At 41.0% G+C, this 24558-nt stretch overlaps 1 protein-coding gene and 1 pseudogene across 1 annotated transcript; one reads left to right on the top strand and one right to left on the bottom strand.

Moving 5' to 3' along the window:
* Positions 1–6784: 6784 nt before the first annotated feature.
* Positions 6785–10724, bottom strand: LOC128580878 (uncharacterized; annotated as a pseudogene).
* A 10-nt stretch (positions 10725–10734) lies between these two features.
* Positions 10735–22642, top strand: NOPCHAP1 (NOP protein chaperone 1). Its single transcript, XM_053585768.1, has 4 exons — positions 10735–10877; positions 12684–12770; positions 17718–17854; positions 20297–22642. The coding sequence occupies exons 1-4, from the start codon at positions 10763–10765 to the stop codon at positions 20504–20506; spliced, it is 549 nt and encodes a 182-aa protein (XP_053441743.1). The 5' UTR covers positions 10735–10762; the 3' UTR covers positions 20507–22642.
* The last annotated feature ends 1916 nt before the right edge of the window (positions 22643–24558 follow it).

The following is a 24558-nucleotide window of genomic DNA, read 5'->3' as shown; positions in this document are numbered from 1 at the left end:
AATAACATTTTCACAGTTAATGGTTTTTTGTCCAATCCAGTAGGTTGGTAACTAACTCCAGCTGCTTTAACCAAAATTTGCCTCACTGCCTTTATAAGATTTAAAAAACAAAAAAAGGCCAGGTGCAGTGACTCATGCTTGTAATCCTAGAACTCTGGGAGGCTGAGGCAGGTAGATCAGTTGAGCTCAAGAGTTCAAGACCAACCTGAGCAAGAGTGAGAGCCCCATCTCTACTAAAAATAGAAAAACTTGCCCGGTGTTGTGGTAGGCACCTGTAGTCCCAGCTACTTGGAAACCCAAGGGTTTGAGGTTGCTGTGAGCTATGACATCACAGCACTCTACCCTGGGGCAACAGAGTGAGACTCTGTCTCAAAAGAAAAAAAAAAAATCCCTAAACCTTAAAGTTTAGCCTGTTCCATTTTATCAGAAAAATAATGTGGATCCAGGTGGAGCCTGTGGCTCAAAGGAATAGGGCTCCGGCCCCATGTGCCGGAGGTGGCAGATTCAAACCCAGCCCTGACCAAAAACTACAAAAAAAAAAACAAAGAAGAAAAATAATGTGGATCCAATTGTCATCTATAAACGGATGAGTTTATATGTTTTACTACCTCATGGCTAAAATTCTAAAATACAAGCTATAGGATCTATATTTATGTGTTTGTATATGTTTGGAATGTGTTCATGCATATGTACATTGTGTTGTATGTTGTGTCTGCATGATAAAATGTGGTATAGTCAGTCAGAAATCCCTTAAGAAATTTGATTCTGATTGGTTTAAATGAGTGCTCATATAAAATATATAGTAATTAACCCCAATTTTTTTTTCTTTGCAGTTTTTGGCTGGGGCTAGGTTTGAACCCACCACTTGTAGCATATGAGGCTGGCACCCTACTCCATTGAGCTACAGGCACTGCCTCCTAAATGTTTTTTTTTTTTTTTGTAGAGACAGAGTCTCACTTTATGGCCCTCGGTAGAGTGCCATGGCATCACACAGCTCACAGCAACCTCCAACTCCTGGGCTTAAGCGATTCTCTTGCCTCAGCCTCCCGAGTAGCTGGGACTACAGGCGCCCGCCACAACGCCCGGCTATTTTTTGGTTGCAGTTCAGCTGGGGCCGGGTTTGAACCCGCCACCCTCGGTATATGGAGCCGGCGCCTTAACGACTGAGCCACAGGCGCCACCTGTAAATGTTTTTTAAGTTCATATGACTTTAGCAAATCTTTGATAAATTATTATTTTCTTTTTTAGACTTTTTTATTTTTATTTTTTATTTATTTATTTTTTTAGAGACAGAGTCTCAGCATGTTGCCCTCAGTAGAGTGCTGTGGCATCACAGCTCACAGCAACCTCCAGCTCTTGGACTTAGGCGATTCTCTTGCCTCAGCCTCCCGAGTAGCTGGGACTACAGGTGCCTGACACAACGCCTGGCTATTTTTTTTTGTTGTTGTTTTTGTTGCAATTTGGCCAGGCCAGGTTTGAACCTGCCACCCTCAGGTGTTAATGAGCACGCAGACATTAGTGATGGTTTTATTTTTATTTAACATCACGGGGTGTCTTTTTGTCTTCTTTCTGAGTTCTTGCTTGTCTAGTAACAAGCTTGACCTAGCTTCTTTTTACTTGCATATTCCTGGTTCATCTATAATCATACCTTTATTTTTTATCATTTTTATCTTTTATTGTAGATATCTCTTCTGTCCATTACAGAGAGGAATTTTGACTTTTTATCCAATCTGAAAATTCTTTTAATTTTATATGTTAGTTAAGCCTATTTGCATTATTGATGCAATTGATATGGTTCATCTCAGTGTTGTTATAAATCTTATAAAGTCTTTCCTATGAAATTTGTTTTATTATCTCTCTTTTTCCAATTTCGTTTATTTAGTGTTTAGGAAAACTTGTATTTTGTTCCAATAACTTTACACAACACCTTTCAAACTGTCTTCTTCTGATACTGTCTTATGAATGATATTGAAATTAGCTAGTGACCTTTTTTCCTTCCTCCTTGCTATGGTTTGGGTATGGTTTGGTTGGCCACACCAAAGCTCATATTAAAGCTTGATCCTCAGTAATGGTAGTGGGATAGTGGGTCTGGTGGGACGTATTTGGGTCCTGGGAGGAGATCCCTCATGAGAGAGACCAAATTATTGCTATGAACCTTCACAAATAATGCTTTGTATGGAAATACAGTAGACTTTCTATAAGTTAAGCATGCAAGGGAATATAAAAAAAAACTGGTTAACATATGGAGGTGTTCAACATAAGGAACTAGGCCTACTGTACTGATATGTACATGTGGTGCACGTCCGGTCTATGAAAATTAGGTCAATGTTGGGAGGGTGTCAAAGTAGGGAGGTGGTCAACTATGGAGGTTCTACTGTATATTTTCATTTATTTGAGGTTATTTTAGTTCTCTATTGCTATATAACAAATCACCCAAAAACGTAGGGCTCAAAACAACAAACACTTATCTCATAATATCTGTAGGTCAGAAATCTGGTGTGGCTTTACTGGGTGCCTGTGGTTCAAGGATTCTCAAGATTTTTCAGTCAAACTGTTGGCAGGAGCTGCAGTTTAATTGTAAGGCTCAACCAGGTGAAGATCTGTTTGCAAGCTCTCTCCTAACTCATACAAGGAACTGTCAGGAGACAGTTCCTTGTGGGTATTGAACTGAGAGTCTCAGTTCTTCCCTGGGTGTTGGCTTGAGGCCAATCTCAGTTCCTTGCTGTGTGGAACTCTCCATAGAGTAACTCATAGCATGCCAGCTGGCTTCTCTCGAAGGGAGAGAGAGCAGCCAAAACAGAAGTCAGCCTTTTGTGTGTGTGTGTGGTTTTATAATGTTATTTGATGTGTCTGACAATCGCCAGTTAGTTCTCATTCTTGTTGACTATAGATTTTTTTTGAGACAGAGCCTCAAGCTGTCACCATGGGTAGAGTGCCATGGCATCACAGCTTACAGCAACTTCCAACTCTCCTGGGCTGAAGCGATTCTCCTGCCTCCACCTCTCAAGGAGCTGGGACTACAGGCAGCTATTTTTTGGTTGCAGCCGTCATTGTTGTTTGGCAGGCCCAGGCTGGATTCAAACCCACCAGCTCAGGTGTATGTGGCTGGCGCCTTAGCCGCTTGAGCCACAGGCACAGAGCCTAGATTTTTGAAAGTGGTAACAGGTACATAGGTAACTAAAGTATAGAGCTTGTTTGGTGAATCTTCATATTCATTATGTTGTCTGGACAACCACACATGGATACTGTCTGAGACATTCTTTATGCCTTTGACCCAGATAGCTTTGTTGTGCCTGGTATCTAGAGTCCCCATCTCTTTCATGGAAAATTTCCAGATCTCTTTCAGTGCCCAAGGGACACGCTTGAAGCCCACTCTGTGGATGTGCTTGTGAATGTTGACGGTGTATTCTCGAGCCACCAACTCGTTAATGGCAGACTGGCCCTTCTTCTTCTTGCCACCCTTCTTTGCAGGACCCATTCTGCTGGGCCCAAGTTGGAAAGCCAGAAGTCAGTCTTTTTGTAGTCTAATCTCAGAAGTAATATCTCATTACTTTTACTATACTTTGTTCATTAGAGGAAATTCACTAGATTCACCCCATACCCAAGAGAAGGCAATTACATAAGGATCCCAGGAAATGGGGCCATTCGGGAATATCCTTGAGACTGTCAGCCATCAGGGCAAATAACTAGAAGTGGAACTGCCTGCCACAGGGTAAATGTATGTTTATAAGAAGCTGCTGAATTATTTTGCCCAATGGCTATACCATTTTGTTTTCCCCATCAGTAATAATAGGGCTCCAGTTGTCCTAGGGTTCTCAACCTTAGCACTATTGAAATGTCGACCCAAACAATTCTTTGTTCTGAAGTCTATCTTTTGCTTTGTAGGATGCCTTGCAACATCCCTGGCCTTTGTGCATTAGAAGTCAAGAGCTGTCTTCTAGTTGTAATGACCACAAATTTCTCTAGGAATTGTCAAACATCCTTTGGGGACAGTGGCTCAAATCTATAATCCTAGCACTTTAGGAGGCTGAGTGGACTAAAACACTAATTTGGAGACCAGGAGTTGAAGACCAGCTTGGGCAACACAGGCAAGATAGCAAAACCTCATCTCTATAAAAAAAGAAAAGAGAGAGAGAGAGAGAGAAATCAGCCAGGCATGGTAGTAACATGCCTGTAGTCCCAGCTTCCTGGGAGGCTAAGACAGGAGGATCACCTGAGCCCAGGACTATGAAGTTGCTGTGAGCTGTCATGACACCACTGCACTCTAGCCTGGGCAACAGAGTGAGACTCTGTCTCAGAAAACAAACAAACAAAAAGTCCTTTAAGGCAAAATCATAAACAGATGAGAACCACTGAATTGTCTGACATCCTCACCAAAAAAATATTTTTAGTCTTTTTAATTTTAGTCATTTTAATGTAGTGTTTCTTGTAGACAGCTTACAGTTGGGTATCTTTTATCTAGTCTATTTTTTTCCCTTTTAAGACTTAGTCAATTGATATAGTCTGAATGTTTGTATCTACCGAAAGTTCCTATGTTGAAATCCTGACCACCAAGATGATGGTATTAAGAGGTGGTGCACATCTTGTACCTTCAATGAATCCCCAACAATTAAAAAATATATATTTCTATAAAAGGCATCCCCCAAACACTCAGAAGAGTCTTTGCCCCATCACATAAAACCATTTCTCTGCAGTTGCCAGGCTGCTTCTGCAAGAGCTTGAACCTGGCCAGTTACAATAGCTGGTTAAAAGCTGATCTTAGAAAACACACATGAGGGGGTGCCTGTGGCTCAAAGGAGTAGAGCACTGGCCCCATATACTGGAGGTGGCAGGTTAAAATCCAGCCCTGGCCAAAAACTCCAAAAAAAAAAGAAAACACACATCATTTCTCCAACCTCATAATTGAGACCAGAAATCCATAAGTGATACATTCATAAAATTGGGGTTTCCAAGTGCCAGCTTTGCCTTAGAGTTCCCCAGAATGGGCCAGATTGAGGGAGGCCTACCCAGAACAACCCGATAGGCAGGAGAGTGGGCTCTGGACAGGTAATGGCCAATGGAAACAGACCCAATCTGTTATTTTCCAAAGCCTCCTTTCCCGCTAGGTACATGGCTCAGCACTTTTCTGTCCACCTTTGATCACTATTTAAGTGCCAGAGCTACCTAACCCCTAGCATGTCTACAATTAAAAAAAAAAAAAAAAGAGAGGTGGGGCCTTTAGGAGGTTATTAGGTCATGAGGGCAGAACCCTGATGAATGGAGTTAGTGCCCTTTCCAGCTGCCTGGCCCTTTATGTCATGTAAGGATGCAGTGATAGGGCCATCAATGAACCAGAAAGTGAGTCCTCATCAGACAGAATCTACTAGCATCTTGGTTTTGGACATCCCAGCCTCCAGAATGGTGAGAAATAAATTTTATTGTTTATGAGCTATCCAGGTTTATGGCATTCTGTTATAGCAGTCCAAATGGAGTAAAACATTAATTTACATGTGATTATGAAAGGGGTATTGTTTCTGCCTACCATGTCGTCGTTTTTTGTCTCACTTTGTTTTTTGGTCCTTTTTTATCCTGCTTTCTTCTTGATTAACTGAAAATATTTTATGGCTTCATTTTTTCTTTCCTGTTGGCTGATAAGATATTCATCTTTTACATATTCATTTTTTGTTTGTTGTTTGTTTGAGACAGAGTCTCAATCTGTTGCGCTGGGTACAGTGCCATGGCATCATCATAGCTCACAGCAATCTCAAACTCTTGGGCTCAAGCAATCCACTTGCCTCAGCCTCCTGAGTAGCTGGGGTGTTTAGCCTGGCTAGCTTTTTCTTTTTTGGTAGCGACAAGGTCTTGCTCTTGCTCAGGCTATTCTCAAAGCCCTGAGCCCAAGTGATCTCAGAGTAGTAGGATTACAGGTGTGAGCCACAACGTCTAGTCCTAGATACACATCTTTTAAATGTTTTGTAGTTGCTTTGCTTTTTATAACATACAATTTTAACTTTAATTTTTACCACCATCTACTTTAAAGCCCTATTAAAACACTTCACACAAAATATAAGATCCTCACGACAGTTTATTTCTATTTACCACTTCCAGATTCTGTAATATTCTTGCCACAAAGCTTGATTTTACATTTCTTATAAACCTTGTAATACATTTTTTTTTTGCTTTAAACACTCAATTATCTTTTAAAGAGATTATAAGTGAGAAAAACTATGTTTTTTTTGTAGTTGAGATTTTATTGGTTGTGTTGAGCATCAGTACAGACATTTCAATTTGTATACACAATTCTTAACATATGTACCCTAAATCTAAAAAGTCATTTATTGTAATTCTTTTTTAAACATTTATTCCAGTGACTGTCCAGATTAAAATTTGGAGGCAAATTTTCCTTAAGAGGATACCAAATACCAGTATCTTCAAATGTTGATAAGCTGTTAGGTAAGTCCCACCAATTCACACTTCATTACCATATATGCTACATGCTCAGATTTTTTTTCTTTTTTGTGTGTGTGGTTTTTTTTTTGTTTTTTTTTTGGCCAGGGCTGGGTTTGAACCCACCACCTCTGGCATATGGGACAGGCGCCCTACCCCTTTGAGCCACAGGCGCCGCCCGGATTTTCAGTCCTTCACAGCACAGCAACAAAGTTATTAGGAAAACAGGAGCACCACAGCCAAAGACGTTACAGAGTGTACACAGTTCTGACTGGGGGATCACCGGAGTGGTTTTCCTTAGGAAACAATTCTAGTACAAAACAACATGGGAATAGAAGTAATTTAAAATGTTCACACATCAATGCAGGACTGAGACTCCACACTGCCATTTAGTATGCTTTGGATGACAGCATACAAAAACTAACCCCCATCTATGGAATGTTAAGCTCCCACTCAGGATAGTCAAAGCCTCCCATTAATTCAACATCCCACACTATTTTCTGGTTGTACCAAAAAATAAACAACCAGCAAATGATTTCACCTCTTAAAAAAAAGCATTTACACTTAAACAATGGAATGAGGTGGGATTCCCTCCTTCTTAAAAATGTTTCTAGAGCTACTAAAAAACTTGCATTTACAAAATAGTTGATAAAAATATTCCTCTGGATTGTACAAGAAGGGAGCCAGGGACCACTGATAAGACATGGTATAGGATATTAATCAGACTTGGCTTCTTTCTCTCCTGCTTTGTCCGCGGCTGGATCCTCCTCAGTCTTAGTTTCTCCGTTTTCTGCGGATAAATCTTCTTTAGTTTCTTGGTTAGCCACTTGGGCCTGCTTTCCCTTTGCTCCTCTTTTCCCTTTCGGCTGCACTTTTTTGTCTGAAGATTTATCCCTTGCTGCTGCCTTTTTTGGCTTCGTTTCCACTTTCGCAGGAGCAGGTTTAGCTGACACCCGCGCCGACCTTTTCTGGGCTCTTCCTTCCCCGCTCCTTCGGCAGAGCTGACCTTCCTCTCTGGCACTTGGCGGCGGGCAGGGCGCGTGCCGGGTGCCTGGGGCCGCGGCGCTCCGAGAGCCTTCGCGAAGCTGCGGGGCCTGGCCGCTGCCGCTCCTCCCGCCGCCCGAGCTGCTGAGACCCGCGGCGGGGGCGCTGGGAGAACCGGATGGAACTGGATTCAACTACGTTTTGTATTTATCCTTTATTTTATAAAACTGCTTTTCTGGTTGACAACATCATCTGCTAGAAGGGAGAATAAATTCTTCCAGTGCATTTTCTACTCTTAGTGAGCTCTAAATGTCTTAATTTCTAAGCTATTCTTATAAACCAGCAATGGCCTATTAGCTTGGTATGGTACTATATCTGAGGCATGCTTCAAACCTCAATCAACAATTTACGAAAGAGATCTGAGCACATTTCCATAGGCTAGAATCCAGTTTTGCTGAGAATATCAGTCCATCAATAAAACAGTTAGTTGGCAATTACTCATTTGTTCAACTTGTGTTTGTTCATTCATTCATCAAACATGGATTAACCATAAACTATGTGCCTACTCCCAACCATGCGATGGGAATACAAGGGGAAAAAGGAACTATTCTTTCCCTGAAGGATGTCCAAAGATAGTAGGTTTCATCTAGGAAGTAGGAAGACAAGAAAGTCAGCTCTTAAAGTGCATAAAAGCAGGGTTTTCTTCCTCGGTGCCTATTGTCACTTCTTTCATAATTTATTGTGCCCTAAGTTTTGGTTATGTCCATAATATAACAGTAATGCAGCTTCCAGGAAATGACATTATATGGATTTTCCTTTTTCTCTTTTGTTCCTTAGGCCATCCCTGTGAAGTATTATTGTTTTGATTTTGCAGAGGAGGAAATAGAGGCTCAGAGAGTACTCTGCCCAAAGTCACAGCTATTCAATGAATGATAGGACTCTAGCTGAATCTGCAGCCTCTGTTTGCCTGAATCAAGTTGAAAACTCTGGCCCAAGGATTTCTGCTTCTTCATCTGTGAACCCTTTATGAGAGAAGTCTGGGCTACACTGCAGGTGATCACTAAAGACTGTCATATGAACAAGATGAAGGGAAACAACCTACTGAATGGGAGAACATATTTGCAAATCACATATCTGATAGGGGGTTAATATCCAGAATATATAAAGAACTCCTACAGTAACTCAACTAGAAAACAAATTACCTGATTAAAAATGGGCAATGGAATCTAATACACATTTTGTTGTCAAAACCACAAGAGAGTTTGTGCTTGTGGCACAAAATAACCGATTGCAGAGACTCTGAGGATTGTCAACCAGGAAGGAAATTTCAATATGAAAGGTGTCTTATTGAAAGAAATATTTTTGGGATAATGGGAAAAGCAGCTTCAAAGCCATCTCTTGAACTAAGGGCGAGGACAGGCTTTTTAGGGAGGGAAAATAGGGAAAATAAGAAGGAGCCAAAAAACAGCCGGGCGTTGTGGCGGGCGCCTGTAGTCCCAGCTACTCGGGAGGCTGAGGCAGGAGAATTGCTTAAGCCCAGGAGTTGGAAGTTGCTGTGAGCTGTGTCATGCCATAGCACTCTACCAAGGGCCATAGGGTGAAACTCTGTCTCTACAAAAAAAAAAAAATAAATAAATAAATAAAAAAAAAGAAGGAGCCATGTGCACGGAGACAGTTGGTAGTAATTTTTTTTTTTTTTTTGTAGAGACAGAGTCTCACTTTATGGCCCTCGGTAGAGTGCCGTGGCCTCACCCAGCTCACAGCAACCTCCAACTCCTGGGCCTAAGCGATTCTCTTGCCTCAGCCTCCCGAATAGCTGGGACTACAGGCGCCCGCCACAACGCCCGGCTATTTTTTGGTTGCAGTTTGGCCGGGGCCGGGTTTGAACCCGCCACCCTCGGTATATGGGGCCGGCACCTTACCGACTGAGCCACAGGCGCCGCCCAGTTGGTAGTAATTGGTGAGTCATCAGGAAGTGTGTGCAGGCCTTGGGAATCTCAAGTCTTTTGTCTTGCGGAAATTTCACCATTTCTGAGAAGTAACTCAAAAGATCACAGAGGTAGTTGAAATTTACAAGATTTTCATCATCAGGTTTTACTGGTTGAGAAACTAAAATATGAAAGGGAGAGGATTATTTAAAAAAAAACCGTATGTTTCATTGAAATGTGCTCATAGAGCTGGTTGCAATTCTCTAAAGAAGATATACAAATGGCCAAAAAAGCACATGAAAAGGTGTTCAACTCACTAATCATTAGAAAAAGCAAATAAAAACTACAAGATATCACTTCATACATATTAGGATGTCCACTGTCAAAAAAAAAAAAAAGAAGAAAAAATAATATGTACGTGTATGGACAAGGAAGTGGAGAATTGGAATCCTTGCTCAGTGGTTGTTGGGAATGTAAAATAGATTCAATGCTATGGAAAACAGTATGGAGGGTTCCTTAAAAAGCTAACAAGTAGAATTACCATTTATCCAATGATCTTACTTCTGTATATATATCCAAAAAACTGAAAAGTGAAGTCTTTAAGAGATATCCATGTCCATGACATCATTGTTCATGATACCCAAGGGGTAGAAACAATCTGAATGGCTTTTAAGGGATGAATGGAAAGAAAATGTAGTATAGACACAGACACAGTGGAGTATTATTCAGTCTTAAAAAGGAAGGAAGCTACAACATGGATAAACCTTGAGGACATTAATTAATTAATTTATTTATTTATTTGAGACAGAGTCTCACTATGTCACCCTGGGTAGAGAGCTGTGGCATCACAGCTCACAGCAACCTCCAACTCCTGGGCTCAAGCTATTCTCCTGCCTCCACATCCCAAGTAGCTGGGATTACAGGTGCCTGCCACAACGCCCGGCTTTTTTGGTTGCAGCCATCATTGTTGTTTAGCGGGCCCGGGCTGGATTTGAACCCGCGAGCTCTGGTGTATGTGGCTGGCGCCTTAGCCGCTTGAGCCACAGGCGCCGCGCCAGGATGATATATTTTATTACGTGATTTCCCACAACTTAAAAAACAAATTTGATTTAAAAAAGAATAAAAGGTAGAGCAGCCCCACGCTATGCTCTTAATGTCTGAATTTATTTAGCTAAATGGAACCTTTTTCGCTTTTTTTGCCAGTAACAGCGCCTCGAAAGTCTAAAACTCCCTTTTTTCTGGAAGGAATGACCGGAAGCTCCCACGTGGCCTGTTCGCCGCGCCAGGGGTAGCCCCGCCCTCTCCCCGCCCCCGGCCCGCCCATCACCAAGTTTCTTCCAATCGCTGGCCTTTTCCCGCCCCCTTACACGAGCTTGTTTCCTGCATCCGGGCGAAGTGGCACGGGCTTAGAAGATCTGGGGAGCATGGAGGTCGGCGGCGATTCTCAGGCCAGCTCGAGCTGTTCGTCGCCCATTGGGGGCTGCTCCGGGGTCTCCGTGTCCAGGGAGCTGCTATCAGCGGGGAGCGACGACCGCGGAGGTGACAGGGGTGTAACGCTGCGGGTCGCGCACGTGTGGCGGGGGACGCGTGGCTCGAGCAGCCCGGGGACTGGCCCGCACTCCTCGAGACTGGGGACCGCTGCGGGGCGGACGCCTGGTCGGGGCCCGGGACGTTTTCTCCTGCGGTGGTTCTGCCGTTCTGCAAGGTAGTCGGCCACCGTTCTGTCGAGGGCCGCTCCTGCCCTCCTAACCCGGGACGCTCCCAAGCTCTGGAAGGGAAGGGGGGGCCTTAGGGCTGGCCGTCTGGGTCAGAGCAGCTGGCTGGGAGGGAAAGTAGATGATGCTGTGCCTAACACCCGCTTCTTCTACCTTCGTGCTTCTGCCGTGGAGAAGAGACACACATCCCGGAGATTTCCTCAGCATTTCTGACTCTGTAATGTAAAATTAAAAATCATGGGTTCGAATCCTAGCTCCACAAGTAATTAACTGTGGGACTTAAGAGTTATTTATATTGCGTAAGCCTCACTTTTCACGTTAGGAAAATGGATCTGGTAGTACCTGTAACATTTTTGTGAGGTGGAGAAGGATGCGTGAAAGGGCTTGGGCATATTCTCAGCAAGTATTAGCTTGAAGAAAAGATTATGTGAGAACCCAGAGCATCTATAAAGCAATTACGACAACGACAGGCACAGTTTATGTAGTGCTTACGATGCCCTCGGAATTAACAGATTTAATCTTCACAGCAGCCCTCTGCAGAAGGTTTTGTTGCCACTATTTTACAGATGAGAAAGCTGAGGCATGGTGTATCAAGCAGATAAGTGACTTTCAGAGATTATGTGACTGGAAGGTAGCAAAACTAGGGTTTGAATCCAAGTCATCTGGCTCCAGAGTCTGCCCTGAGCGGTAATCCAGTAGCGTACCATTGTTAAGCTTTCAAGGGACATTTGCTGAGCTCTGCTTTGAAGATAAAAAGGTGTTTTTGTTTTTAAAACAGAGAGAGAAGGGATTTTCCAGAAATTAGAAACAGGGCATGCAAAACCTTGAGTTTTGAAAGTCCTGCTCTGGGAGCTTTGAGGGGATTGGAGAACTGGGTTGATTTGAGGAGTCGTGAGTGATAAAGCTGAGAAGGCTAAATAGGAGACAAAATTGCCTAGAAGGTTTGTCTAGGTTGGACGTCTTCACCGAAAGGGGAATAACCAGGCAAGCATGTTTTACTAATGACAAAAAAAAATATTCAGAGATTAGGTAATTTGCCCAGTGTTACACAGCTGGTAACCATTTCTGGCTTTACTTAACAGTTGTTAATAACAGTACTCCTTCCTCCCATACTGTCAGTGGGCGAATTTCTGATCCCGAAAATAGATGCATGAGAAAGGTTTATGAAAGGGGAGATGGTTGTACATAAAGAACTGGAAAATACAGGGAATCAGTGAACAAACACTCCTATAATAGCAAAAACTGTCCCTGTTGATAAGACAGAATGAAAATGTGCTACAACACGGTATGTGCCATGAAGAATAGTAGTTAATGATGTCTTAGCTAGTACAATTCCTGTTAAACCTCTAACTGTAAATAACAAGTTGAACCCTAGGGCTCATAGTGTAGTGGTAGCTCATTTAACATCGCCTCCATGTAGTGTTGCTAACCAGTTAAAATTTGAATGCCTGTAGGAATGGCAAAACCTTCTGTGACCTACAGTGTTATAATGGAACTTGGAGTGCCTCTTTGTTTAAAAAAAAAAAAACTGTCTTGGGGAATGTGAGCAGTCAAGACTTAAGTCTTGGGAGGTTTGCTTATGGGCCCCGATTTTTTCATGCTGTGGTAAATTGTGTGTGTGTGTTTTCAGGTATATGGGACAAGTTGCTCATCAACTCCCAGCCTAGTTCCAGAAGAACCTCCACCCTTCAAACAGTTCGGATAGAGAGGAGTCCCTGTAAGTACCTTTCTCTCCCTCTCTAGTCCAAAATTTTGCCTAATTAAGCTGTTATTTAACTGAACAGTCTCTGCCTTTATGGTCAGTTTTCTGACCACAGAGAATTCAGTAGAGCAAGTCTGACTTGGGATTTACATTGTAAATTCAGCACACAAAGAGAATTTATACTATTCTCCTGCCTTAAGATGGCAACTTTTTTGTGTGAAAAACTGCTTGTGGGATAAAATTTTTGGAAGTAAAAACAATTACTGTTAATCTCCATTGGGAAATATTTATAGCAGTTACTAAGTCCCAAACCGAATATACGTGTATGCAAAACATTATCACATCCCATTGAATTGGATGTACTTATTTAAATGGTAAATGGTACTTACAATATAACAGCAGGGCCATTAATTATTTTAATTTTATAATTTATTCTGTAATATTGCTGTGCTGCACATTTGTAAGTGTATTTCACATTTAGACTGAGTTCATATGACATTTATGTAATATTCAATATCTGTGTGATTCATTCATGGTTAAAGAAGATGAATTCAGTGAAAACCATGTAAATAAGTGTGAAGTCACATCAGTAAACTAAGAAATCATGAGTATTCTGAAAGGGGACCTTAACCATAGTGTGCACTAAATCTCCAATAGCTACATGATGGCTGTGCATTCAAATACAAGTTTGTATAGACATAGATTTTCATTTTGGGGGTTACATAGCTAGGAATAGAATTTCTGGGTATATGGAAAGTATAAATTTTTATGGAACAGAAATTGCCAGACTCTTTTCCAAGTACTATTTGCATCTCCTCCGGTAAGGTGTGAGAGTTTAGTTGCTGCACATCCTCATCAGCATATGATGTGGCCTGTCTTTATTATTTAATTTTAGCTGTCCTAGTGTGTCTGTGGTGGTATCACGTAGTGATCTTAATTTGTTTTTCTCTAACGATTAATGATGTGGAGCATCTTTTCATGGGTTATTATTGTCTTTGGTAAAGTGTGCAAATCTTTAGTGCATTTAAAAAGCAGAATAGCTTTCTCTTTTTTTTTGAGACATAGTCTTACTATGTTGCCCTCAGTAGCATGCCATAGTGTCACAGCTCACAGCAACCTCAAACTCTTGGGCTTATGCGATTTTCTTGCCTCAGCCTCCCAAGTAGCTGGGACTACAGGCGGCTGTCACAACGCCCGGCTATTTTTTTGTTGTAGTTGTTTAGCAGGCCTGTGCCGAGTTTGAACCCGCCACCTTTGGTGTTTGTGGCTGGCATCATAACCACTGTGCTACTGGCGCCGAGCCTATAAATACCATTTCTTTTTTTTTTTTTTTTTTTTTGTAGAGACAGAGTTTCACTTTATTGCCCTTGGTAGGGTGCTGTGGCGTCACACAGCTCACAGCAACCTCTAACTCTTGGGCTTACGCGATTCTCTTACCTCAGCCTCCCAAGCAGCTGGGACTACAGGCGCCCACCACAACGCCCGGCTATTTTTTTGTTGCAGTTTGGCGGGGCTGGGTTTGAATCTGCCACCCTCGGTATATGGGGCCGGCGCCCTACTCACTGAGCCACAGGCGCCGCCCTATAAATACCATTTCTTGTAATGCAGGTCTGCTGGTGATGAATTTACCAGCCTTTATTATGTCTGAGGAAGTCTTTATTTTGCTTTCAGTTTCAAAAGATGTTTTCAATGGATATAGAATTCTAGGTTGACAGGTTTTTTGCTTTTTTTCTCCCCCATTACTTTAAAGATTGCTGTACTTTCTTTTCACTGGTGTTATTTCTATGAGAAGTCTGCTGTTGTTCAGTGTCATATATAAGGTGTTTCTTTTTTCCTCTGGCTGCCTTTGAGATTTTCTTTATCGCTGGTTTTCACCAAGTTGATGAAGATGCGCCCTTTAGGTTTCTTTGTGATTCTTGAGCTTGTGATTTGTTGAACTTATTGGATCTGTGAATTTGTAGTTTGCATTAAATAGGGAAAATTTTAGTCATTTATTTATTTTTTATTTTTTTATTTTTTTGTAGAGACAGAGTCTCACTGTACCGCCCTCGGTAGAGTGCCGTGGTGTCACACGGCTCACAGCAACCTCTAACTCTTGGGCTTACCTGATTCTCTTGCCTCAGCCTCCCGAGCAGCTAGGACTACAGGCACCCTCCACAACGCCCGGCTATTTTTTTTGTTTTGTTTTGTTGCAGTTTGGCCGGGGCTGGGTTTGAACCCGCCACCCTCGGCATATGGGGCTGGCGCCCTACTCACTGAGCCACAGGCGCCGCCCTAGTCATTTTTTTTTTTTTTTTATTAAATCATAGCTATGTACAATAATGCAATTATGGGGTACAATGTGCTTGTTTTATAAACAATTTGAAATACTTTCATGAAACTGGTTAACATGGCCTTCCCCGCATTTTCTTAGTTATTTTGTTAAGACATTTATATTCTACACTTAGTAGATTTAACATGTATACTTGTAAAATGCACCACAGGTGTGGTGCCACCAATCACTGTCCCTTCACCTATCCTTTCCCTTTCCCTCCCCTCCCCCTCCTCTTTCCCCTTCATCTTGGGCTGTAGTTGGGTTATAGCATTCACATGGAAGTGTGGGTGTTTATAAATCAGTTTCATAGTATGGCTGAGTACATTGGATATGTTTTCTTCCATTCTTGAAATACTTTGCTAAGAAGAATATATTCCAGCTCCATCCTTGTAAACATAAAAGAAGTAAAGTCTCCATCTTTTTTTAAGGCTGCATAATATTCCATGGTATACATATACCACAATCTATTAATCCATTCATGGGTCGATGAGCACTTGGGCTTCTTCCATGACTTAGCAATTATGAATTGGGCTGCAGTAAACATTCTGGTACAAATATCTTTGTTATACAGTGATTTTTGGTTTTCTAGATATATACCTAGTAGAGGAATGGATGGATCGAATAGGGATTTTTTTTTTCCTATCCCTCCTTTTCTCTCACCCTGAACAGACTTTAATTACACCTAATTTTATCAGTTGAAGTTGTCCCACAGCTCGCTGGCTTATTTTGTTTTTTTAAAGTCATATTTTTTGTGTGTTTGATTTTGGATAGTTTGTAATGTGTTTTCAAGTTCCCTAATCTTTTGTATTGTCTAATCTACTGTTAATTCCATCAAATGTATTTTTGAAGGTAGATATTATAGTTTTCACCTCTACAAGTTCAACTTGAGACTTCTTATTTATCTTTCATTTCTTTCCTAATTATGTTTGTGTTTTGCTTTCTTGAACATGAATATACTTATAATAGCTGTTTTAATATTTTTATTGCTGATTCTATCATCTGTGTCATTTCTGTATCTACCTCTATTGTTCTCCCCCCCTACTCATTACAGATTATATTTTCCTGTTTATTTGCATGCTTGGTAATTTTTTGTTAGGTGCTGGATGTTTTGAATTTTCTGTTGTATGCTGGATTTTGTTTTGTTTGATTTAGAACTGCAGCTGGCCTAACTTTAGGGTGTGGTACATACTCTCCGAGAGTACCACAGAAATATTTAGCTTCTGGGAATCATGGCTCAGGCGAGGCTTGTCGGTACTTGTTTTGTTCCATTTGATTCATTAATTAAAAACAAAAGCAGAACAAGATTCCTTCTATCTGTGACAATAGATTTAAATCACCAGACATGAAAATGCCTTTATGGTTATCGGTAATTCTCAGTATATCTGAAGGAGATGGCAGCTAACATTTATTCACTATTTAGTGTGCCTTAGACATTGTGTGTGGCTTTGCATGTATACATGTGCTATGAGTCCTTCTGGCAGACTTATTAAAGACCATGTACTTGACCTGTACTGCCATTTCTGGACATTTAAGTCATCTGTTACATAGCCATCACAGTGACTTAACAAGTTTTGAGAGCCCATTATGTGTATTTTTATGTGCTGAGCCTCTTTTGAGAAATAAAAAAATGAAATATCCCTTATTTGTTGACTCCCTTGTACTTAGCAGAATGATTGGCAGTTATCACCCCTCTTTTATTCTTTTTGAATAAACAAGAGTTTTTGAGTGGTACAATTAAATGTATTAATTAGGACTCTTGGTTGCAAATGACTCAAATGCAGCTGAGATTTCCTTAAGCCAAAAAAAAAAAGGTGGGGGGGATTGTGTTGGTTCATTTTATTGAGGAAAAGAACCCCAGGGGCAGTAACTTCAGGTACATCTGGACCCAGATTATCTGGTGATCAGAGGTCTGCTGGTCTGTATCTCTTAGCCCTGTTTTTCCTGGTGTCGGCCTAACCTAGAGCAGGCTCTTCCCCCAGGTGTTGCATGTTGGCCAGTTTATCAGCAGCCTCTGGTGTACATTCAGGAGCTCGGTCATTCACTCAGATTTCTCTCTGAACAGTTCAAACTAGAGTCCCTCAGTGATCTATTGGCAATTATCAGCTAGAGCAGTGTATCACCGTCTATGCCCCTGAAGCACATTACAGTGGCTAACATTGTGGAATACGTAGTCATGTATACAGGGTGAGGGACAGGAATGACAGAGGGATGCAAGCTTAAAAGGAAAGTCAAGGTTATGTTATCAGAAGGAAGGGAGAGGTGCTGGATAGGCAAAACCAACCACTACTTAACTTGCATGAAGCAATTGAGATAGTAAGAGGTGGGGCTGGGATTCTGTGAATAACCTGTTCAGTTTTACCCTATAGGCACAGATCCTGGTACACCACCTTTGCTGAATGTCAGCCTTTAAAGAGTTTATAGTTTTGGGGATATATGAGAAACACAAATAAAACACTTGAGAAATAAGGAATTGCTAAATTGTGTAGTCCTGCTGCCTTGCTCAGAAGATGATGGAAGTTAAAATGGAAGAGACTTGGAAGATTTATTATTATGGTTATTGCTATTCAGTTCAGCAGTGTTTTACAGGAAATCCTGCATTTTGGAATTTACTAGCATAAATGTTGATATACTGTATTTTCTCTCCATAGTATTGGACCAAGTACAGATGTTTCTCCCACAGATGGCACAGGCAAATGAAAAGCTAAGAAAAGAAATGGCATCTGCACCACCTGATCATTTCAATATTGAAAATATTGATGTGACTCTTGGAGAAGTTATACAAATGGTAACTATGTTTTGTTTTCATTTCATATCCTAGCATGCCTGTCACCAAAAAAGAAGAGAGTGCTCTCTTAATTTTATTTACAACTGATAATTTTCCTTGTGTTAGCTCATGGTTCTAATACTGTGTAGGAACATAGGTCATCACTGAGCTTCCCTGGGTGAGCTTAGGGGTTTAGTCACATGGAGCCACATGGAGTCACATGGGTTTAGTCACAAGGGATTTTTCAAGTCAACTATTTGAGTTGTTATCTTAAAGCATCAATTTACTCAATGTCCTAACTGGATTTTTCCCATCACCTAAGCCCCAAAAGAGGTAATTATCATCTGATTCATTGAGTATGCAAAAGTAAATAAATGATGTATTTAAGAGAATGATTGTTTACAGTAAGTTATGAATATTTTTTCTTAATGTATATTCATAACTTGTTTCTAGATTAGAATTACCTTTATAACATTTGTGCCTGGACAGATGTGACATAATGATAGCACCTGAGTCATCAGCAAATCTGGTCATTTCTACCTCCAGAATGTATCCCAAATCCAACAACTTGGTCAACCTCCCCCACTGCCCAGGGCCTCCCTTGCTGCAGTAATCAGAGGCTCTCCTTCGGACTGTTGCAGTAATTTCCGGACAGGTCTCCTTGTTGCTGTGCTTTCCTCCCTGGAGTCTGCTCTTCACATGCTGTGTGTGGTGCACAGTTTGGGAACCATGGTGCTTCCCATCACATTTTTATTAAATTTTAAGTCCTTCAGAGGGCCCGTGTGATCCTGCCTCTAGCTCTCTATCTGACCTTATCCTCTGCAGTCCCCTGCCTTCACTCTTCCAGCTCTAGGTCTTTTCCCTCTGTTTCCTCACACAGAAAATGTCTTCTCCCGGATTTCCGCACCTTGACTCCCCTCTCACTTTCCAGTCGTCACCTCATCAAGCGCCTCCCTCATGGCCTTTTATGGTCTTTTCTTGCTTTATTTTTTAAATTTTCCCTTCCCTTATGCTCTGTATGTATTTGTTTATTGTCTGTCTTTCTCCTCTAGAACAGAGACCACAAACGTTTTCTGTAAGAGAGGCCAGATACTAAATATGTCAGGTTCTGTGGGCCATCCCATCCGTGTTGTGACTGGTCAGCTCTGATGTTGTAGGGTGAAGGCAGCCACAGATAATACATGAGTGAATAAACAAACTTTATACACTTATTTGTCGATACTGAAATTTGAATTGTATATAATTTTCACATTTCACCAAATAGTGCTGTTTTGGGTTTTTCCCTCCAACCACTTAAAAACCATTCTTAGTTCATGAGCTGAACAAAAGCAGGCAGGATTTGGCCAATAGGTTGTAATTTATTGATTCCCTGATCAAAAACAAGGCAAAGGTTTTGTTTTTGAGTTTTTTTGTGGGTGTCTAGTACCTCATGTACTAGAGAGTTACATTGTGCACAGAATGCATGTTAATTGTGCATCAAATACACTTATTTTTTTTTATTTATTTTTATTAAATCATAACTGTATACAATGATATGATTATGGGGCATCATACACTCACTTCATAAACCATTTGACACATTTTTATCACAGTGGTTAACATAGCCTTTCCGGCGTTATCTCAGTTACTGTGCCAAAACATTTACATTCTACATTTACCAAGTTTCGCAAATACCCCTATAATATGCACCACAGGTGTGATCCCACCGATTCCCCTCCCTCTACCCACCCCCCCCTTTCCCACTTCCCCCTATTGTTAAGTTGTAGCTGGGTTATAGCTTTCATGTGAGAGTCCCAAATTAGTTTCATAGTAGGGCTGTGTACATTGGGTATTTTTTCTTCCATTCTTGGGATACTTTACTAAGAAGAATATGTTCCAACTCCATCCATGTAAACATGAAAGAGGTAAAGTCTCCATCTTTCCAAATACACTTATTTTTAAAACCACCTTGCGGAGTAGTTTGTGTTATTGGCCTCTATCCACTATTATGATAAGAAAGACAAGGAAAGAGTCTTGAGTCCTCTTTTCACTGTATTCCCCTCAATGCCTAACATAGTGCCTTTCACTCAGTTGGAATATACAATAAATGTTCATTAAAGTGACTTTTTTTTTTTTGTCCTTGTGTTAATAAAGTAGTTCAATTTTTTTTCTTTTTCTTTTTGAGACAGAGTCTCACTGTGTCGCCCTTGGTAGAGTGCTGTGGCGTCACAGCTGGTGCCTGACTCATGTTTATAGTTCTTGAATAAATGTTGTTAAATGTGTTCAGGATATCTGGAATTGTAGTAAATGCAGATCATCATCATGGTAGACCTCGGCCACTGAAGGCATAAAGTGCATGTTGTATTAAAAACATTTCTTGTCCTCGGTATTTGTACTGAGTGTTGATTGTTCCCAATGTTGTTTTATTACAACTTTTTAGAGAACTGTTCTGAAATGGGTTTTCTGACTGATTTCTTTTTGCAGGATGTGGCCTTGTTTGAAATGAATCAGTCAGATTCAAAAGAAGAAGAGGGGTCACCAGATCGTTCAGAGAACACTTCAGAATCTGAAGATGAAGATGACAGCCTCTCTCATGAAATAACTGTAGACAACATTAAGCTTCCTAATTCTGATGGTGGAAAAGGCAAGATTGAAGTTTTGGACAGTCCGGCAAGTAAAAGAAAGAAGCAGTGAAATAAATTATCTGAGAAGAAACAGGTGACATATGCCTGTGAGTTCTGTGAAAAAGAACATGGTTCACTGTTTTACATTTCAGGTATCTATGGTGCTTCTTATGTGTTATAATAGAAAAAGTTTAGATAAATTTAACAGCTTATTTGAGCAGATAAGAATTTACGAGTCAGGCAGCACTTTAAACTGAAAGGGGTTCAGAGGCCTCTGCTCTGCAGTGTGGACAGTGTGTTTTTATAGGCTGAGCATGGAAGTACAGAAATAACTTGATCGATTACAGCGCATTGGCCTTATTTGGGATGGTCCCATCACTTGGCTGCCTGTGATTGGCTTGAAGCTCAGCAGTTTGTGTTTGGCTAAATCTCAGCTGTTAAAAATACTCTCCCAAGTTAGGTTTTGGTGTGTTTATCTACTGAGTTAGGTGTTGCTAAGTAATGGCCTCCTGTTTATTTAATTTAGCAATTCCCCTCTTTTGGTCAACCCCTTGATCTTGAGAGAGTGACCCACTCTCTGGCCATTGATGCCCCTCTCTCTCACTAGCATTCTGTTTGTGTGCAATGAAGGCAGACATCTTGGGGTAAAGAATTTCTTGGTCTAGGACCTCTTAGTTGTGGTTTAAAATAAGGGGGAGGAGGTTTCCTCTGGTCTTTGGTAAATAATGTTTCTCAATGGGCCCTATAATCTGAAACTAGTTCATCCTTTTTTTTTTTTTTTCCTACAAGAACATATGAGGGACCAATCAGTGTTTTGTGGAAAAATCTGAGGAATTGAATTTAAAAAGTTTTCACCAATTTTTCTAACCCCCTTTGGCTTATTTGAGGAAGTTTGGGAAAAGTCTTTAATATGCTCATCAGGCGTTTCCCATTCTGTTGTTACTTTTCATTTTCAAGCTTCACTACTCCCTGATATCATATCAATACATTGGTTAGGGAGTCTTAGATTGTAAGCTCCCACGAGTATTCTAAATTCTTTAATAAATGTGTGAGGATTTCCCCTTGGGCTAGAGAAGTTTTTTACCGTGGCTGTAAACTCAATTTTTTACCATGGAGTAGAGAAAAACAGCCTGGTTTTACTTATAGTTTATTATGAAGTCAAATTTATTTGTTACCTTCAAAATCGGTTCAATGAAAAATAAATCTTTGTAAGAGAAAAAGTGTTTTACAAAGAAAATAAAAGAATTACTTATGTTTGAACCTTGAACAATGTGGGTAATAGGCCCCGACCTCCTGTGCAATAAGAATCTTATGTAAGTTTTGACTCGTGAAAAACTAATTACTGGTAGCTTACTCTTAACTGGAAGCCTTACTGATAACAAACAATTAGTTAACACTTATTTTGTGTATTACATGTATTATATACTGTATTTTTTTCAATAAAAATAAAGTGGGCTCTCAAAAATTAGTAAAAAATGACTAATATCTAAACAGTGGATAGCCTATCAGCCTTCATAAGAAAAACAGCTTAACCCCATTTATCAAAATAATGCAAATGAAATGAAGATTGGATTCTATACCTACCAAATTGGCAAATAAAACAATAGCTGGTATTTGCTGAGCCTTTTCTTTGTGTGAGTCACTATTCTAAAAGTTATCTCCGCTCATGCCTGTGTGTTCATGGAGTCGTAAATATAACATTTTATGTGTATTACACTTTTATCAAAAAGTCGTTTTGTTTGTAAGTAGTTTGCCCTCCAGTCTGTGGAGCACAGTCATTATTGTGCGTTAGTTAGTTCAGCCCTTGCTTCTTCTCATGCTTATGTGTGCTGTGATGGCAGCTATTTGGAGGACAGTTTTGCTTTTCCTAGAATTACTGAAACGTACTGAAACGTTGTCTTCAAACTTATTGAGTACCATTTTTCCATGACAGTTATAAATTAGCAAATTAGGTATAATTGTTTCTGAAGCAAAAATTTCACTCTGAGTGAATCTCCTGTCTATTTCTATAAAACGTTAATTGTGCATCAAATACATTTATTTTTAAAACCACCTTGCGGAGTAGTTTGTGTTATTGGCCTCTATCCACTATTATGGTAAGAAAGACAAGGAAAGAGTGTGAGTCCTCCTTTCACTGTATTCCCCTCAGTGCCTAACATTGTGCCTTTCACTTGGTTTCAATATACAATAAATGTTCATTAAATTGGCTATTTTTTTCTTGTCTTTGTTAATAAAGTAGCTCATTGTTTTTTCTTTTTGAGACAGAGTCTAACTATGTCACCCTCCATAAAGTGCCATGGTGTCACAGCTCACAGCAACCTCTAACTGTTGGGCTTAAGCAATTCTCTTGCCTCAGCCTCCCAAGCAGCTGGGACTACAGGCGCCCGCCACAATACTCAGTTATTTTTTTTTTTGTTGCAGTTGTCATTAATGTTTAGCTGGCCCAGTCCGGGTTCAAACCCACCAGCCTCGGTGCATGTGGCTGGAGCTATAACCCGTGCCAAGCCTAAAGTAGTTCATCTTAAACATCAGTTTAGGGATATTGTGATTGATTGGCTTTTCCCAAAAGTTTAATGCTGGCGTCTCTGTGGTTGACTCCCTCACCATCTGTTGGTGGAAAACCCTCACCAAGATGGCTTTGGGAATGGCCATGTGAACCTAACCAGCGAAGCATGAGAAGAGTCTATACACGGGAAAGAAAGTATAATTTCAGCCAATGATGGACCGCGTATGTGATAGTGGTCCCGTAAGATTCTAACACGTTTTTACTCTGTTTTCTATGTTTAGATATGTTTGAACAAATCCTTACAATGTGTTACAGTTGCCTACAGTGTTCTGTACAGTGATGTGGGGGTTGTTGCCTGGAGAAACATACCACATAGCCCAGGTGTGTGGTAGGCTGTACCAAATAGGTACAGTGTCACACTTGATGCTGTTCACACAATGACAGAATCGCTAACTGCTTAACATATTTCTCAGAACAACCATAGTCATTAAGCAACGCATGACTATTTCTCATTCTTAGAAAGGGGGTATGTGAAGAAACAATTTCCTTTTGGAAAAAAGGACTAGATACTCACGAGCAGATCTGGCTCTCGGAACTCCCGTCTCGTGGCCATGAATGGAGCCAACTCTCCATAAAGTTAGCACACCGGGGATAGTGGAGACAAGCAAGGAACGGTACTGAGTCACCTCGTCAAATAACCCTGCAGTATTGTGGGGTTGCTTTTATGGCAGAATAAGTTTCCTTATTGTTTGGTTTTGTTTGTTTGTTTGTTTGTTTTGAGATAGAGCCTTAAGCTGTGGCCCTGCGTAGAGTTCTGTGACATCACAGCTCACAGCAACCTCCAGCTCCTAGGCTTAAGCGATTCTCTTGCCTCAGCCTCCCAAGTAGCTGGGACTACAGGCGTCTACCACAATACCCAGCTATTTTTTGGTTGCAGCAGCCATTGTTTGCTGGGCCCAGGTTGGATTCAGACCCGCCAGTTCTGGTGTATGTGGCTGGCGCCTTAGCCGCTTGAGCTACAGGTGCCGAGTCAAGTTCCTTATTGTTAAAAAAAGACCACCACCTTATGAGATATTAAGCCCACTTCACAGATGAGAAAACTGGCATACTAAGCAAATTCTTTTTGGCGGGGGTGGGGTGCGGGGTACAATGTGCTGGTTTTATATACAATTTGAAATAGTTTCATCAAAAAGGTTAACATAGATTCGGCGCCTGTAGCTCAAGCGGCTAAGGCACCAGCCACATACACCAGAGCTGGAGGGTTCAAATCCAGCCCTGGCCTGCCAAACAACGACAACTACAACCAAAATATAGCCAGGTGTTGTGGTGGGCGCCGGTAGTCCCAGCTACTTGGAAGGCTGAGGCAAGAGAATCGCTTAAGCCCAGGAGTTGGGGTTGCTGTGAGCTGTGATGTCATCGCACTCTACCCAGGGAGACAGCTTGAGGCTCTGTCTCAAAAAAAAAAAGGTTAACGTAGCCTTCACGGCATTTTCTTAGTTACTGTGTTAAGACATTTGTATTCTACATTTAGTAAGTTTCACATGTACCCTTGTAAGATGCACTGGAGTTGTAGTCCCACCAATCACAATCTACCCACTATCTCCCCTCCCCTCCCT

This window comes from Nycticebus coucang, chromosome 3 (genome assembly GCF_027406575.1).
Source record: "Nycticebus coucang isolate mNycCou1 chromosome 3, mNycCou1.pri, whole genome shotgun sequence".
Classification (NCBI taxonomy): Eukaryota; Metazoa; Chordata; class Mammalia; order Primates; family Lorisidae; genus Nycticebus; species Nycticebus coucang.
Note: the sequence above shows the minus strand (reverse complement) of the source record. Positions and strands in the feature narration are given on the sequence as shown.